This window comes from Ananas comosus, linkage group 19, assembly GCF_001540865.1.
Source record: "Ananas comosus cultivar F153 linkage group 19, ASM154086v1, whole genome shotgun sequence".
Lineage (NCBI taxonomy): Eukaryota > Viridiplantae > Streptophyta > Magnoliopsida > Poales > Bromeliaceae > Ananas > Ananas comosus.
This window is the reverse complement of record NC_033639.1, coordinates 1,550,418-1,567,972: the sequence shown is the minus strand read 5'-3', so window position 1 is coordinate 1,567,972 and position 17,555 is coordinate 1,550,418. Positions and strand designations below refer to the sequence as shown.

Sequence of the window (17,555 nt, the reverse complement as noted above, 5' to 3'; positions counted from 1 at the left end):
TACAAAAATTGAAACTTGCATTTCAAATTGATCAAATTTTAAAATTTTTAATTTTGATTTTTTTTTCTTTTTTTTTTTTCTTTTTGCAGGTGGAAAAATGTACTTTGAATTTGGGTTGCACAGAAGAGAACTTCGCAGTGGACCAGGTCCACCTACCCCAGCAGGAAACCCTCCCACTATTGTGCACAAATAAATTATTTTGCATACTAATAAAAGGATTTAAGTGCAAAAAATTTAAATTAATTTAGCTTGTTTTTTTTTTTTTAATCTTTCGGCAAAATCAACAATTTAACCTCTTTTTGTGGTTTAACGTATTTTCACTTTGTCGACAATCCAGCTTTATACTATCAGTAGCACCAGCACCAGCATCAGCACCAAGCGTTTGGAGCTATCAAATTTTTCACCGTTAGATCTACACCTTTGACCATTTCTACATGTTAAATCATATTATTCAACCAATCCTAGAAAATCAGTATCATCCTAACCACACATCACTTTATCCAAAGGCCGAAAATTTAATAGCACTAATGACTCGGTACTATTAATAGTATAATACCCAAATTCCAACTAACGATATGCTATTTTGTAAATTATATTATTATATGAGTTCGTCTTGTGTGCTTTTAGAAGCATGTTAGTATTCATGTTATCAAATCGTTTTCAATGCTGAGACTTTCGAATCAACGGTCTGCTCAGTTAGACGTGATCTAAAATATTTAAAATATCTCAAAAATAATTTTTTAATTTTTTTAATATTATTTATCTGGTGATCGAAAGAGCATCGTTTTCGATGCTGAGACTTCCGAATCGACGGTCTGCTCAGTTAGACTTGATTTAAAATATTTAAAATATCTAAAAAAAATAATTTTTTTAATTTTTTAATATTATTTATCTAGCGGTCGAATGAGCTCAAAAATAATAATTTTAATAGCGGAGGTGCGTGAAAGGTATAGAAATATCCAAATCACAAATCAATCGGAAAAAAAAAAAAGAAAAAAGAATTAACCGAATATGTGGTGTGCAATATATGACAACAGAAAAATAATAATGAATAAATAAATAAATAAGCACTATTCCGTACAAACCAAATTACAAAATCAAAGCGAATCATTTTGGTGGATCCGATTCTCTTTTCTTTTTTTCTAAAAATAATTCGGATCGAATTGACAATTGAAAAAAAAAAAAACCCAATAGCCCGAATTAATGTTTTTTTTTTTTTTTTTTTTTTTTTTTTTTTGTAACTTGATATACAATACACTAGCCTAAAGTAACGATTAAATAATTTGCGGAGTTTATTTAACCACTAATTACCTATTGATTAAAATTAAAAAAAAATATTCAATCCAAATTGAATGAACCAAACAGAATCAACTAACATATTTGTTATAAAAACAACAAAAAATTTTAAAAAAAACCCCACGAAAAATTTGTGGCTACATGTCATTTTATACCACTATATTTTGGGTCCTAAAATTATCATTAAATGTAACAGCAAATCAAAAAGAAATGTACAAAATTTTCCAACTAAAAAAAAAAGAAAAAATTCACTTAAATGAGAAGTAACATTTTCATCTTCCACACAGAAACATTTATTAGAAACTTCACATGATAATAGAATTTGCAAGAGATTTATCCCAGGATACATCATCATGGTCATTTAAATTGCCTATCATAATATCACAGAGTTTTGTTTTTTTATTCTAAATTTCGATATGCCAAGATAAACAGGCATTTATTTTCTAGTTCCGCGGCGAAAAAAAAAAGCTTCCTTTATACAAAAAATAAAAAAATAAAGCCATTAATATGTTCTTCGTTCTACCGACGTACCATAACACTAGAATATAACACTAGAATACTCATAACAATTTACGCAAGTAGGAAAGATGAGACGGTAAAGCCAGAGATGACACTAGGAGAGAAGTGCATACGCGATATCGAAGCCGAGCCGAGCATCTTTATATGACGGTTCCGCTGGGGATGAGGGCGTCCTTGATCACCGTCACGATGCCGCTTTTGATGAAGTAGCCGTCCGTCTCCCTCGCCGCTTCTTGCACGCTGTCGCCGTTGATGATCTGAAAGAAGTTGAAACCGCGACCGAGAATTAGGAGGACAACACGAGACATTATCGACGCCTTTTTGATGTACTCATGACGCCACTTGTAGCTCGGTTATAACCATATATGTAATCTCGTTACGGTAACAATGTATAGGGATCCCATCAATTGTAGGCCATTTTGAGTTTCTTTCAATTCGTCTTTTTTCATCGACTAAATTGCGAATTTTGGTAAATTAACGGTGAATTTATTAAATGTAACTATTCTTTACACTTTTTCGCTAATAGAACTGCAGAAAAGGAAAATTAGTTGAAGATCGTATTCTTCGGAATGGCCCGTAGTTGAGGAGATCTCAGTCCATTTGTACCCTTCATTAATTGAAGTTTTTAGTCGAAAATTGAGCAAAAGAATATAAAACAAAAAGAAAGAAGACGAATTTCTCTGCTTAAGAGAACTACAGATGTTTAAAATAGCAGATTGGAACAGTATCAGAAGCGGAGATTACCTTGACATTCTCTCCGATGCGGGCATTCTTATCGATAATAGCTCGCTTGATGTGAGAGTTCTTTCCAATGCCTATCGGCACGCTACCTTTTGCAGAGAGGAACCTCTTATCAGCATCCGTCTGGCAACGAAAATAGGTGGATAAGCACACAAAACTTTATTTATCGTTTATTCTTTCGATACTGTTTAGAGTGATGGTTTTTTATTTGTTTCGAAACTGTACAATTACCTCGTAGTAGTCAGCTCCCATGAGCAACGAGTCTTCGATTATTGCGCCTTCGGAGATACAGGATCGGAGCCCGACGACCGAGTGGTGAATCTTGCAATTCTGCACCGAGAGAGTAACGGAAAATAAAAAATAAGGAAAAGAGTAGGCAACAACAATGTTGCCGACGAAAGGATTCGAAGATACATGAATCGAAAACTCATTGACCATGTAGAATTTATAGAGGAGAACTACAAGGAAAGCAGTATCGGATGCCGACGTACTTTGATAACGCATCCCTCGCCGATAACACTGTCGGTGACATCGGCATCGAGCATTTTCGAAGGCGGTAAGTATCGCGGCTGCGTGTAGATCGGAGCTGAGCGATCATAGAAGCTGCGGATAGAAATTAAAATCTATGTCAGAGAAGCAAACTTGCTTGCGTAGAATGACGTTTTACAAGAAAATGCACATGGCATTCTAACAAGATACCTGAAGTCGGGAATTGGCTTTTTAGTTATCCCTAGATTAGCATTGTAGAATGCCTCGATCGTTCCAATGTCTTCCCAGTAACCATCGTACAAGTAAGCTTGCACCTGATAACGTATTTTCATGTTCGGTATGTTAGAAGACCCACAAAAGTACACAAATGTTGAGAGAAGCGATAGAAATACATACGTACCCTCATTCCGATGCTTGTTGCACCGGGAATAACCTCACTTCCAAAGTCATTGGATCCAGGAAACTTTTCACGGAGTAACTGCAGCATGACATCTTTGCTGAACACGTAAATACCCATGCTGGCAATGAAGGGCATCTCTTTCGCCCTCTCGTCATCAAGTCCTAGTATGGTGGTATCAACCTGCGAGATTATTTCAAAGCAACAACACAAATGAAAGCATCAGGATCCATCGCTTATCAATGAATTCGTCAGAGCTCAATGAAAAGCAGTAGAATTCTGTGCCTTCATCGCCTTCAGCTGCTCTCCTTTCGGCTTCTCCGCGAATTCGATGATGCGTCCTTCTTCGTCAATCTTCATCAGGCCAAAAGCAGTCGCGCGTTTTTCATCCATTGGCAACGCAGCCACAGTAATATCTGCGTTTGTTTCTCTATGTGCTTGAATGAACTTCTCGTAGTCCATACGGTACAAGTGATCTCCAGCGAGAACCAGGAATTCCATGATATTGTGCTCCTCGAAGAGCCACAGATATTGTCTCACAGCATCAGCAGTACCCTGAAAACAACAACAAATTAACCACTAATCTCGCAAATTCCAAAGGAATTAACACTACAGTTATTGAGAATCAACAATTCGATAAAATGTGTTTATCAAATATCAGTTGTCACAATGAGTATCATTATTGGAATTTCAAATACTCCAGGATATAAAAAAGGGTAAAAATCGTGGAATAGCCGGTAATCTTTTCGTGATTGCAAGTTGCAACTTTGCCCACTAAGCTTAATTTAGAGTTAAAAAAACATGGCATTTCTCACTTGTAATCTAATCCGCTGAGTTTGATTTGGCACAAGAATTTCTCATTTATGGCGTAATACCTGAAACCAGTTGGGATTTTCCGGACTCTGCTGCGCAGCAAGAACTTCGACAAACCCTTCGTTCTTGTATCCGCCCATGTTGCTCCCATAAGCCCGCGAGAGGTGGCGGTTGAGGGACGCCGAGTTGAATTGGGTCAGAACGTAAATCTTCGAAATATTGCTGTTCAAGCAATTGCTCACAGGAATGTCTATCAATCTATAGTTGGCTCCGAGAGGAACCGCCGGTTTCGCCCTCTTCTTCGTTAGCGGGTACAGCCGAGTACCCGCTCCGCCCCCGAGAATGATGCCTAAAACACTCTACAATGAGAAAAATAACAATTAGCTAAAATCGAAGTTAGATACAAAATTGAAATATATCTATCTACATTAATGATCACTCTGATAAGAGAAGCAATATATATAGAGAGAGAAAAGCAATGCATAGATGATACAGTAACTAGCCAAAACAGGGATTTTGCATGAATTAATTTATACAGAATCAAATCTAGTACTAGTAGCTTATGGTACCGAAAAATATGTACTTTATTATATCACAAATTGGGTTTAATTTATTTGTTTATTTATCATCTTTTTAGGACATTCTATCATTTCCTTTACAAAAATGCGCATGAGGTAATTCAAATAAAAAATAATAATATTACAGGATCACAAAGATGCAGTGACCCAACTCTTTTGATTAAATTATTATTTCATAAATAGCAAATTAAACCCCACATCAAACCCTACTCATAGCATGATTAAAAAGAACCAGGACAGGATCTTTACCTTGAACAATCTCCAGCATTAATCATGGCAATCAAAAAAAAATTATGATTAATAATAATAATGATAATATCTAGTGATCACTGAGATCAATCTCCCCAAATACCCCATTAATTCATCATCTCTAGATAACAAAATCCACAACGATCGAATATTTAACCCCGACATTGAACCCTTTGCAGGAAAACCCCACCACGCGCATGAAGATCACATAGAAATCGCCAAAATTTCGGGGGAAAAACGCTGAGATAAAGATTTGGGGAACGGGATCGAACTCACCCGACTCGCGTCGGGATCGAGGCAGGTTTGGGAGCTGCGGGAGTCGGAGACGGCCCTGGGGGAGACGACGACGGGCGCGGCGGCGGCGGAGGAGCCGCTGCGGCGGCGGCGGGGGTGGAGAAGCTTCTCCCCGGCGACGTGGTGGGAGGAGGCGAGGAGACACCCCCTAGGGCTCCTCCGATCGGACGACGACGACGACGAGGAGATGGAGGGGGGGATTAGGGTTTTGGGGGCCCAAACGCGCGCCACGGCGATCGCCATTGGAGTGAGCTCGGAGCTCCTAGAGAGAGAAAGTGGAGAGAGAGAGAGAGAGAGAGAGAGGCCACTCGTTTGTGTACGTGGTTTTGGTTCGTTATATAAAATAGGGATAACTTCAAAAACACCCCTGTAGTTTCTTACTTTCTAATTTTAGTACTATAGTTTAAAGTGTATTAATTTGCCCCATATGTCGTTTTGTTTTTCTCTTTTAATTATCAATTTTATTATTTGTTTTCTTAAATCAGTGACAAAGTTAAAAATAAAGAGTATTAAAGTAAATATTCGATAAATCTAAGTGAATATTCAAAATTTTTTATATATAATTTAATGAAATATTAAAAAAAAAACTGCCGAAGAGATAAAAATAAAATCACATAGAAAAGTGATACACTTTAAACCATAAAGTAAGAAAGTGAGAAATGCAAAACTACAGGGGGGTTTTTGAAGTTTTTCCTATAAAATATCGCGATCCGAGGAGTGGGATTTTGCGCCAAATAAATAAATAAATAAAAATAGAAAACTAAATTATTTAATTTTAAATTATAAAAATTTTCTGGTCCATTTTAACCTCACTGTTCCAATTATCTACTCGTATAAAATTTTCTTTCTAATTTGGACACTCTACTTTGCCATAATATCAAACAGGTCCAAAACTTTTTAAGAATTATTGAATATAGTTATGGTTAATAAAATTTTATAAACTATAGAATAACAAATGTAGCACTTTATCAGTTTATAATTTGCATTTATCTAAATTTTGTAAAATACATATTATTTTATTGTTCTATTTAATTATAGGTATTTATGGTAAAGTAAAAAAGATAATAAAAGAGTAAAATAAAACTTTTTAAATCGTATGGTGATCAAATCTAATGTCGAATTCGATAGGATATGAGTATGGATGTTAAAATTTATCATTTCACACATATTTGTATTCAAATTTTATTCAAATTTTTTTAAAAAAAAAAAGAATATGAATATAATTCTTAAAAAAACCGATTATATTCGATCGTTTTTATCTCTAAGAAATATATTTGATAGGGAGATGTTAATATATATTGCAGGTGTTAGAATTTGGTTAGATTTGTAGTTAAATCCTATTTGGATAAGAATTAATATTTAAATCTGTTTGAGATAAATTAAGATTTAAATATTAATTAGAGGATAAACCTAACTAGATTAGGATTAATATTTAAATCTATTAGAGATTGATTAAGATAGATTTAGATATTAATTAAAGTATGAATCCTAATATATTAGGATTGGAGTACGTTTTAAGTTGAGCATTATAAATAGGCATTGTGGCTCTCTTTTTTGGAAGTAGTACGGCTGGAATCATTGGGGTGTCGTACCAGAGAGAGAAAAAGAGAGAGAGAGTTATTTTAGTGCACTTTGTACACGGGTGCACGTGGAGAGGTCTTTTTTGTGGATTTTATAGAAGACAAGAGAAGAGTAGAAGAGATTCAGAAAGAGGGCTCGGGTTGTAGCTACTATGTGCAGAAGAGGAGTCAGGTGTAATCTTCTCTTATTTAATGAATCTTATTTTACCTGCATATTTTTCTCTTTTATGATTGTATCAGCTTTTGCTGAGAAGACGGGTTTATGGTAAAAACCCGATTTGACGTTTCCGTTGAGAAATCCCAACAATCGGTACCGAATCCACAGCAGTCGGTATCGGAGTGGGTTGCGGATTCACGAGATCCGGTACCGGGGCGAGTACCGGATTCCCAACAGCAGGAAGATAAAGTATTTTTCTATCTTATTCTTCATTTATTTTACTACAAATTTCATATTAATATTATTCACATTTATATTTGTTAAAATATTAAATTTTATTGAATAACATATAGGTATACAAAATTTTAAATACGGGTGTAACCCTTTAATTATATATAATATTGTGTGTCTTATTAGCTCTAATTTTAATTTATATTTATATATGCATATTAGGATGTATTATTAATTATTATCTGAATAATTTTGGAATACGAATTCGATTCATATCTAAATCGAATCCATTTTTAACTGATATAATAACGAAAATTTAAGGGCTGATATATATATCTAAATCTGACATATATCCGCATTCGAATTCCTATCAAAAAAAAAAATGAGTGCGAATATAATTTTGTTAAAAACTTATTTATCAGTTGATGAAAAATTACTGTCATGCATTTGTACGGCCTTAATATATCTCATATTTAAGATTAAAGCAATTATATTAGAAAGAATTAGAATTAATTGGCGACAGTTTCAAACTAAAAACACATGATCAACCATTCATGCTGTTTTAGGATTTGAATTGATTGTATATTAGACAGCAAATTATGTGATCTCAGCAAATTATTTGAATGGTTATTGTTTGTAATTTTTCCCCTTAGAAATAATTAATTAGAATAATCTAGAAAATAACTTAAGTTTATGAAGTAAATAAGGTAGAAAATGAGGGGCATATTAGGAAATTCACAATTCATAGGAATAAATAATAATAATAATAAACTATTAAAATTGGGAATATACCTATATATACCAATATACTAAAAATTTGAGACCAACCCTTTATGTGCAGTCACATGAATATGATGATGATTGAGTGAGCTCGTTAGAAAAAGTTATGGTGCACCGAGTGTATACATATATTTTACATACCTCACCTGATTTTTAATAAATTAATTGTTTAAAAATTAAATTTTAATTCTATAAAATATAATTTAAAATCTATGCATTTTTAATTTTGAATAAATTAGACATGAAACAGTTCAAACAAAAAAAAAATTTAATGGTAGACAAAAATCTATTATTTAATTTATAAAAAATTAGTATTCAAATTTACTTTTTTATAATAAAAATATTTTAAATATCATAAATTATATTTAATAAATTAGATTGATGGATTATGGGGTTGTATATTGAAACTACTGCATTATAAATCTAATTATAACGTAGTCAATTTTTTATTTGAGTTGCTGCATCAGCGCCCCACTACTGCAGTTGAAACTACAGCAGATGAAATTGTGCATAAATTAGTTGTAGTTCCAATAATAGAATTTAGAAAGAGTAATTTTAAACAGTTTATAAATTGGCGTATCTAATTATCTATTACAATGAATTTTTTTTTCTTTTTACCTCAGAAATAATTTTGTTACTCTATATACGAAATAATAAAATTAATTAATACTATTTCTAACTGCATTTACATTAAGGGCGTGCTTGTGAATAAAGAAATGGAGAAATACAGAGACACTGATTTCATATAGTCGGAGTTTTCTTAAACTCAGTAACTTCGTATCAATATCAAACAAAGTTAAAACTATGAAAATTAACCACATTTTGGTTAAATCTCACAAGTTCCATGAGATCTGAATAACGTAACTCGTTAGTCCTGCCTGAGATCTACTTCGGACGCTCGAGTTTCTTAGTTATTTATTATTAGCTAAAACAAATGCAATCTTTTATCCCGTGACAACCGACAATAGGCCGAGAAGACTAGTAAACTGATTTAAATGAGTCCAATAAATTAAGTGGGACAGAGCTGCGATCAGCAATAAACTTAACGATAAGAAACCCACCAATAGATCTAACTTGATTAAGTTGGGTCTTCATGAGCGTTGTAGCTATGCACTAAAGTGCGATAGGTGCGCCCTTCCTCTCAGCACATACTTTTATTAGATAATTAATTAGCGCTTAAAATTTACAGAGTTTAACACAAATAAACACAACCTTAATCAAACAAAAAAAATATACAAATTTTAATAACTATTACAATTACGTCGTATTTCTAATTTCATATAATAATTTTAGTGTTGTATTTGATTTTGAGACCTCTACCATAAATTTTTTTTATAGATGTGGGCTCCAGGAAGGTGTTTTTGTACACCCGGTGTAGGAAATAATTCTCGTTCTCTAGAGCTTATTATTATTATATATATATATTTATTATTATAATTTGTTTCTTTTGGGGTGGTGGGATCCGCGTGCCAGATGGTGGACGGTGGAGGTGCGATCTCCTCGTGATGGATCCACGTGTCAGATGGTTGACGGTGGAGGTGCGATCTCCTCGAGATGGATCCACGTGGGCGTGTGGTCCCCACCATGCAAAAATTGGCGCGATTCGCGTACTACGCGATAGCGACACCTTTGCACGTGCCATGGTAGCTTCGCGCCTTTTTTTGGGTGAATCTAAACCGTTAAATATTATTTATATTTATGAATATTTAAAAATTAAAATTTTATTAATTTTTATATTATTTAGATAGTAATCAAATAGTTTTATAGACTTTTTATTAAAAAAAAAAATTAATTACATACCGTTTCGACTAAACATATCGAATAGCAAATATATCGCTATAAAATTCAACTTTTTATTTTTATCTCTACAAAAGTTCAGTGATATTCATATTTATCAATTTGGTTTTTTATCGTTAGAACACTATTTATTTTTTAACAGTAGATAAGTGAAATAATAGTTTTACCCTTATAAATATATTCCTTTAAAAGCTCCAACTGCATGTTAAAATTATACAAAAATATCCTTCTCAAAAAATATTTTTTTTAATAATATAAGAGGGATAAAAATATCAATATAACTCATTTAGTAATTAGAGTTAAGTATTTTACTTATAGTCGGATCCTAGCAGCAGAGGTATTTGAAAATATTAGAACTTTTGTAGGGATAAAAATAAAAACTTAAACTTAATTTCTAGGAATATATCTGCTATTCAATATGTTTACAGAGATCGCTTTATGCTGCAATTCCCCCCACTTTCGGCAGCAGTCTCGAGCGCTTATCCTACCTTTGCCACTTCTACACTAACTTCTCTGTCGTATCTGTGTTGTGAACACCTCACGAGCGAAAGGAATATGATGAACTTGAGCTGCTCATCATCATGGCTGCTTAGTGTATCACCATAGACGAAGACAAAGGTGGCATAGGAGGAAGGCGACAATCGTTGGTTGAGAATGCTTCCGAAGCATGTTTGTGGTGAGTGTGGCCGAGGCGTCGAGGTGGAAGTGGTAGTAGTGATCAGAGGAAAAAAAAAATGGTAGACGACGTAATATTGCACTATTTATAAAAGTTATAATGTTTCAATATATATATATATATATATATATATATATATATATATATATATATATATATATAATGCATTATTTTGCAAGAAAGTTGTACTATTTTATAATTTGATAGTACGACATATGTTTCAAATAGTATAATTTTTTAAAAATAATGCAATATTGTGTTGTTCGCCAGATTTTTTTTTTTACTCTCACTACTGCCACCACTTAACCGTCGTGGCCACACTCGCGAACCTGCTTCAGAGCATCCTTCGACCGGCTATTATCGCCTTCCTCCTCCGCCACCTCCGTCTCCATCTCTGGCAACACTCCAAGTAATGCTACCTTCATTTTTACCGCGGCGACCTTATCGAAGAGAACAGACAATGCCCACAACTACAGCTACGAACAAGTCAAGTTTTGTTATTGCCCTTTCGCTCGTATGCAAGGTAAGGAGGAGCGCAGTGGCGACGTAGGGCGGTAGAAGAGGAGTGAAAAAAACCGGAGGAGAAAAAGAGCAAGAAGAGACAAAATAAAAGTATTTTGATCATTAGGAAAATTCGGACTGAACCTATAAAAACTAGTGAATCGTTTATGCTCAAAAACTAAAATTAACTATATTTTATATATGCCTTTGAATTTATTAAATTTGATACCAATTTAATAATATATAAATAATATTAAAATATCACAAAATGCAATTTCTAAGAAGTTTTAAAGTCACATTATATTTAACGATGGATATTGTCGATTTAGATGCTCCATCATCTGATGCAACGTTGAAGCCAGTAGATATTCAAGAGAGAGATAGAGAGAGAGAGTCTAGTTACTATGTATTTGTAGTAGCAAAAAAGGGACTCGTGCTTCTTAATTATTTTCGATGATAGAATTTTCGATTCGATGATTGACTTCACTAGACTTGATCTAAATTATTTAGAGTATTCAAAGCATAGAACTTTTAAATTTTCAATATCATGTATTTTAGTAATCGAGATGACTCAAAATCAAAGACCTGAAAATAAAAATCTCATATAAAATGATGATACAACTTTATATCAAAGATATTAATATAAAAAAAAAATTTACCCAAATTTTATCTAACTTAACGGTTGTATTCGGGGTGGATTTTCAAAAATCCGAACCCGACTCCAAACCCAAAACTCGAACCAGAACCTGAACCCAACGGATTTTAAAAACTTATATCCAAATCCGAGCCCGACCAAAAATCCGAAGTCCAAACTCGAACCTGAAAATCCAAACCTGAAACGGTTATTTTTCTTTTCAATATTTCAAAATATATTACATTAAATCTAAATTTTTAAAATACAAATTCAGATATAACATCAAATATTTATATACATATTACATATAATATAAATAAATTCGGGTTCGGGTCTGGTTCCGATCAGGTTTGGATTCGGGTCAGGTCAAAATCCATATTCGAATCCATATCCGCCGGGTTTTTATTTTTGATATCGCTATTTGAAACTATATCTGTTTAGTATCGAATAAATTCGCTCCGTTCAGATTCGGATTCGGATAAAATTTTAGGTGTCCATGTCCATCGACCTCCCTACCTAATATTTGAGTTAAACTTTAGAATAAAACTAGGAGAAATTTTTAAGCTTGCATTTTATTTGTCTCAGTTAGATTTATATTATGAGATAACTGTAAATGTCACGCCCCGCGCCCCGAGCCCGCTACCAATTTGGTCCGGTTCGGGCGCGGCAAACGGACGCCGAACGGACAGAGTCTCCCCTGTCCACCCAAGGCTCAAGCGACGAGATCATGTACACAAGTTCCCAGGAAATACACTCGTTTACATACATGATCATACAATGATAGCGAGAGCACAAACAGTGCTAAACAAACAAGAGCAAGCATCACGAGTAATAACAAGTGAATAAAAGAGAGATACTAATCTATTACATCCATTCAACTTAATACATTTGATTACATTTAACTTCCAAATATTAAACATTAAGTTTACATCATCCAAAACACCTCACACCCTATACATCATCTACTCTCAAAATAGAAATAGGGTACTACTAATGCATAGGAAAGTAAGCTACCAAATGCCTAGGGCGCCAAGCCCTTACCGCGATCCTCGACCGGCGCGCTAGTACTCGGACCTGTACCCCAAAACCACACGGGGTGAGAACTACGAATAGTTCCCAGTGGGTTCGGCCGCCGACTCCGCCGATCTCCCCACTAGGTCTAAGCAGGCATAGAGAGATAATGCAAATAGATAGATAGTTGTGCTGAATTGAAAGCATTTATAATAAATAGCTAGGAGTATAAAATGAACATCTAACTATGCCTCAATCTGCAATAATGCATGCATAAACTTTAATCATAGTAAATAACTACAATTCTACTACATAATGCTTCAACAATAATGAAATGACATACATACTTAATCACACAGGTGAGGATCTGCTCACTCACCCAACTCACAATCTATCATACCGGGGTGGATCCGCTCACTCGCCCGACTCACTCTCTAGACACTTCGGGGAGGATCCGCTCACTCGCCCGACTCACAATCTAAACACAACGGGGAGGATCCGCTCACTCGCCCGACTCTCGACATAGGTACGACAACCCAATCTCAACTCATAGGTGAGGATCAGCTCACTCACCCGACTCACCTGGGGAGGATCAGCTCACTCGCCCAAGACTGTCTGCGGGACCCAAACGGCTATCCCTATCATGTGACGACTCCGGAGTGCACTGCTTGTGTGGAGCGACCACACCAAGCTTTGAACAGACATATGAGTATGATCATATCCCCCATCATTGAGGATACCCTACTCTCTAGACAACCACACTTAGGAACTAGTTCACTTCTAAGTTCAACATGCAATGAGAGTTTTCATCTACACTATAAGTTCATTAATGCCACTCGTTCTTATATTCAATGTTGATTAGATGCCACTCGTTATCATCTAAGTGTTCTTTATACACTCTTAGCACTAACTCCCTAGGTTATCGTTTTCCTAGGTTCATATCCACATAAACATATTCCTTCCTTATCAACTATCTTTTCATTATAGGGTCTCAAGTCACTTGACACTATATTAAGCATACTAGATTCAAGTATTAGACAAATTAACTCTACATTATTCTACTAGCATGCAAGGACATGTAACAATTACATTTAGCACCCTACAATGCAACATTACAATATGTAATTGATCGACAATAGAACTCAGACATAAAAGGCAGCCCGACTGCTTCGGGATGGCACTCCCCCACCTTTAGGTGATGCCACGAGCCCACGATTCCGATTTCGCGATTTTAGGATGCTTTCGCCGCGAGCTGCGGCAATCTGTACCTCAACAAGCCTTCTCTTCAATATCTTTGCACTCGCTCGACGAATTGACGAACCGTCTTCGCCGACGCGTTCAGAGACCTAGCAATTAGGTTTGCGACCCATCAAATTAGATCAAAACCCTAGATTTCCCAAAACCCCATTTTGGAGCCCTAGGTTTCAACTAGGTAAAAATCCATCACTCTAGCCTTGGATTTAAGCATAATCCATCTAATTAGCATCCTAGGATTCCAAAAATACCATTTATAAGACATTTAGACCAACCATTTAAGATCTACCATTAAAGGGGTAGCAAGCTTACCTCCAAAAGCTCTCCAATGGCCCAAAGAGGAGGAAGAAGAAGTAGAACTCCTTCTCCAAGCCTTCTCCTCCACCTTCTCCTTCACTTTCCTCTTCTTCTTCTTCTCTTTCTTTCCTTTCTAGAGAGAGAGAGGGAGAGTTTAGGTTACAAAATGTGAGGGAGAAGAGAGAAAAATGAGCTCCAACACACCTCTATACCCTTGGCACAATTGCACAAAGGTCCCTCAACAATATAAGTCACAAACAGCCCAAACTGGGCCATTTTCGGGTGCTGGGACCGGTCCCAGGCAGTGAGAGACCGGTCCCCGAAGGTCCAGAAAAAACAGCATTCCAGACTTAGCCAAATTTTCAGCTTTTTCAGCTTTCGGGGTCCGTTTTCGCTCCGTTTTCGCCCGTTTGACCTCCGATTCGTTTCAAATCGAACCGAGACTCTCCAAACATGTTTTCGAGCATATTTTCATCATCTTTTCATCCACGCTAATGCCGGATTTAACTCATGGCCCAACATAGCCTTTCGGGTTCCGTTTTCGCGCCTACGCGCACCGAATCGCCCGAATGCTCCCGAACTTCACCGAACTTCACCGGAACCTTTCAAATGGCTCTCCAACCAAATGTACACCGTAACTTCATGATTTTAGAAGTCCGGTACCTTACATTCTCCCCTCCTTAAAAGAGTTTCGTCCTCGAAACTATCTCACTTCAAATCTAACACACACCTCAACTCAACTTATTGAGTAATCGAGGTTTCCAATGCACTTTTGCATCTCGGAGTGGTCTTTCACTTATCGGAACTCTCCAAAGGCTCACTACGGAGAATATGAGACCAAATTCACTCACATTCGCCATGCGCAACTCCAAAAGTGCATTACTACCATGCAAGGAACTACTCCTTGCATTACACGCCCAATCGGGAAATCCTCTCCGGTTCGATCACCGGATTGCCTAAAGGCAATTTTATTGGTGCATCGATCAACCGCGAGTGCTACCATCACATCCGGATCTTTGCTCTATTGCGAGGTGGCACCCTTGTTCTATTGCGAGATGGCACACTTTGGCACATCTCTAATGCTAACCCTCAAGAGAGCAATATTCTCAAGTTCTCCAACTTCTCCAACATGACCCAGCCTGCCTGGGCAAATTCATACTCGGGGACCGGTCTCTCCCTGCCAGGGACCGGTCCCAGAGGACCTTCTCCAATTCACACGTTCGGGAACCGGTCTCCCTGGTCCAGGGACCGGTTGCCTCGCGCGTCGCCGCAACCACCAGTCAGTGGGACCGGTCTCTCCCTGCCAGGGACCGGTCCCCGAGAGCAATTTCTGCCAAGTGTAGATTTTTGCATAACTTGCTCTCGCGGACTCGTTGCAATGCACTTCTGGTGCATTTGACTTCTTCGGCTTTCCCGAAGCAACCCCACTTGACAACTAGTCAATTTTGAGCGAAGTTTAATTCCCGTATTTCGAAAATTTACCTCCTTACACCAACTCCTCCACAGAGTTATTGGTTAAACTGATTACGTCGGCTTCCACAATTGGACCAACGGTCACAATTACTACGTAGGCCTATAGCCTAGCCATCTCAACACCCGTAATGCCTCTCGCTCGCAAGCGTCGACTCAATCATAACGGGGCGAAATTCTCACTTTGGAATTCGCACACACTCCAACCAGGAGCAACTAAGACAACCAACCGCTACACTTCATTGGGTTGGGTTACTATGGCACTCCTATTGCACATTAGGGTAACTACACCGACCCACACTCTGGTCACTACTATGCTCAGGAATAAATAGTAGCATACGGCCACAACTTCAATGCATGCAACGCACATATTTAATATCATGCAGAGATACGAACTCGGTTCAACTAAACCATACCTGCCATGACATCATCCGCAACAGCAGGCTCCTCAACTTGAGCAGCATACACCCGGCCACTTGGAGCTGATCGGGCCGCTTCCGGCTGACGTGGCGCCAAAGCACGCCCAGTCGATGCAACCATAGGTGGGGCTCCTCCATAATGGCCTGGAATTGCCGGAGCCGATGCGACAGGCAGGGCGAACGGGGCCTTTCTCGGGCAATCTCGGGCCATGTGCCCCACCTGGCCGCATTCATAGCACCTCCCACGGCGGTGCTCACATTGCGTCGCACGGTGGTCTCCACCACAAAAGACGCACCGTTGCACTTCACGGCCCTCGGACCGTTCTCGCGGGTACTTCGGGGGCTTCTTGGAACCCGATTGATCTCCAAAACCACCGCCCCGTCGCTTTCTCCCTTTGTCCTTCTCGGATGCCTCGCGCTCTTCTCGCTCGCAAGCATTCCCGTGCTCAACCCACAAGGCACGGTCCAAAGCCTCCGCAAAAGTGTGGAACTTGAAGGCATGTACCAATCGAAACACTCCGGGTCGGAGTCCTCTCACGAAGCAATCCGCCCGGTCTTGCTCCGTCGTCGACACGTCTGGGACGCAGTTCAAGATATGGGTGAACTCGCGCTCGTACTCCCGAACCGTGCGGTTGCCTTGCTTGAGCTTTCGAAAGTCTTCCCGCATCTTTCTCTTATCACTGTCGGGAAAGTACTCTGCGAACATCATCCTTCGGAACTCCTCCCAATTGATCGGGGGAAGATCCGAAGATCGATCTTGCTTTACTCTCTTCCACCACACCCTTGCCCGCTTATCAAAGCAATGAGCGGCCAAATTCACCCTGTCCCGCTCCTCCGTATAGATGTCCTCGAACAGGGTCTCCATCGAGGCCAACCATGTCTCCACCGTCCAAGGGTCTATCACTTCTCCATCGAACGTAGGCGGGTGGAACTTCGTAAATCTTGTGAGAGCCGTGTAACCGCGCTCTCGCTCAGCCTCCTCAGCCGCTGCCGCAGGCGTAGGAGAACTCGACGCAGCCGGAGGAATATCCACCAGCGGGGGTTGCGCCGCCACTGGCGCCACCGGAACACCCTCACCCTCAGCCGCATTAGGGGCACGAACCGAGGGGGCAGGCGGGTCACGACCTGCAGCCGCCATCGCAGCAACCGTTGCCATCTGCCGCTCCATCAGGTCCTGGAGCCGCCCAACCTGACCGGCTAGTGCGGTCACCTGCGCCCGCAACTCCTGCACCTCACCAGGCCCAGCCGACTCTGGCGCCACTGGAGGCACGGCTGACTCTGGCACCTCTGGAAGTGGTGTCGGAGCAGTCCCACGAGCGTAGCGTCTCCTCGGTGCCATAGGCTCCTGAAACGCAAACATCTTGGTTAATTA

The 17,555-nt window shown here is 38.3% G+C and overlaps 2 protein-coding genes across 2 annotated transcripts; both read right to left on the bottom strand.

The window, feature by feature from the left end:
- On the bottom strand, positions 1,566-5,680 carry LOC109724906 (glucose-1-phosphate adenylyltransferase small subunit, chloroplastic/amyloplastic). The gene is made up of 9 exons (XM_020253890.1): positions 5,359-5,680; positions 4,318-4,614; positions 3,728-3,997; positions 3,446-3,625; positions 3,256-3,359; positions 3,048-3,159; positions 2,788-2,886; positions 2,560-2,679; positions 1,566-2,072 (listed from the first exon to the last, which is right to left on the bottom strand). The coding sequence occupies exons 1-9, from the start codon at positions 5,617-5,619 to the stop codon at positions 1,956-1,958; spliced, it is 1,560 nt and encodes a 519-aa protein (XP_020109479.1). The 5' UTR covers positions 5,620-5,680; the 3' UTR covers positions 1,566-1,955.
- LOC109725225 (zinc finger CCHC domain-containing protein 5-like) lies at positions 16,170-17,543 on the bottom strand. Its single transcript, XM_020254326.1, has one exon. The coding sequence runs from the start codon at positions 17,541-17,543 to the stop codon at positions 16,170-16,172; it is 1,374 nt and encodes a 457-aa protein (XP_020109915.1).

Coding starts and splice junctions, on each gene's coding strand:
- LOC109724906 (XM_020253890.1), bottom strand. CDS start 5,619: ATGGCGATCGCCGTGGCGCGCGTTTGGGCCCCCAAAACCCTAATCCCC. Junction 3,626..3,727: donor AGCAGCTGAAGGCGATGAAG/GCACAGAATTCT, acceptor ATAATCTCGCAG/GTTGATACCACCATACTAGG. Junction 2,887..3,047: donor GCGAGGGATGCGTTATCAAA/GTACGTCGGCAT, acceptor CTCTCGGTGCAG/AATTGCAAGATTCACCACTC.
- LOC109725225 (XM_020254326.1), bottom strand. CDS start 17,543: ATGTTTGCGTTTCAGGAGCCTATGGCACCGAGGAGACGCTACGCTCGT.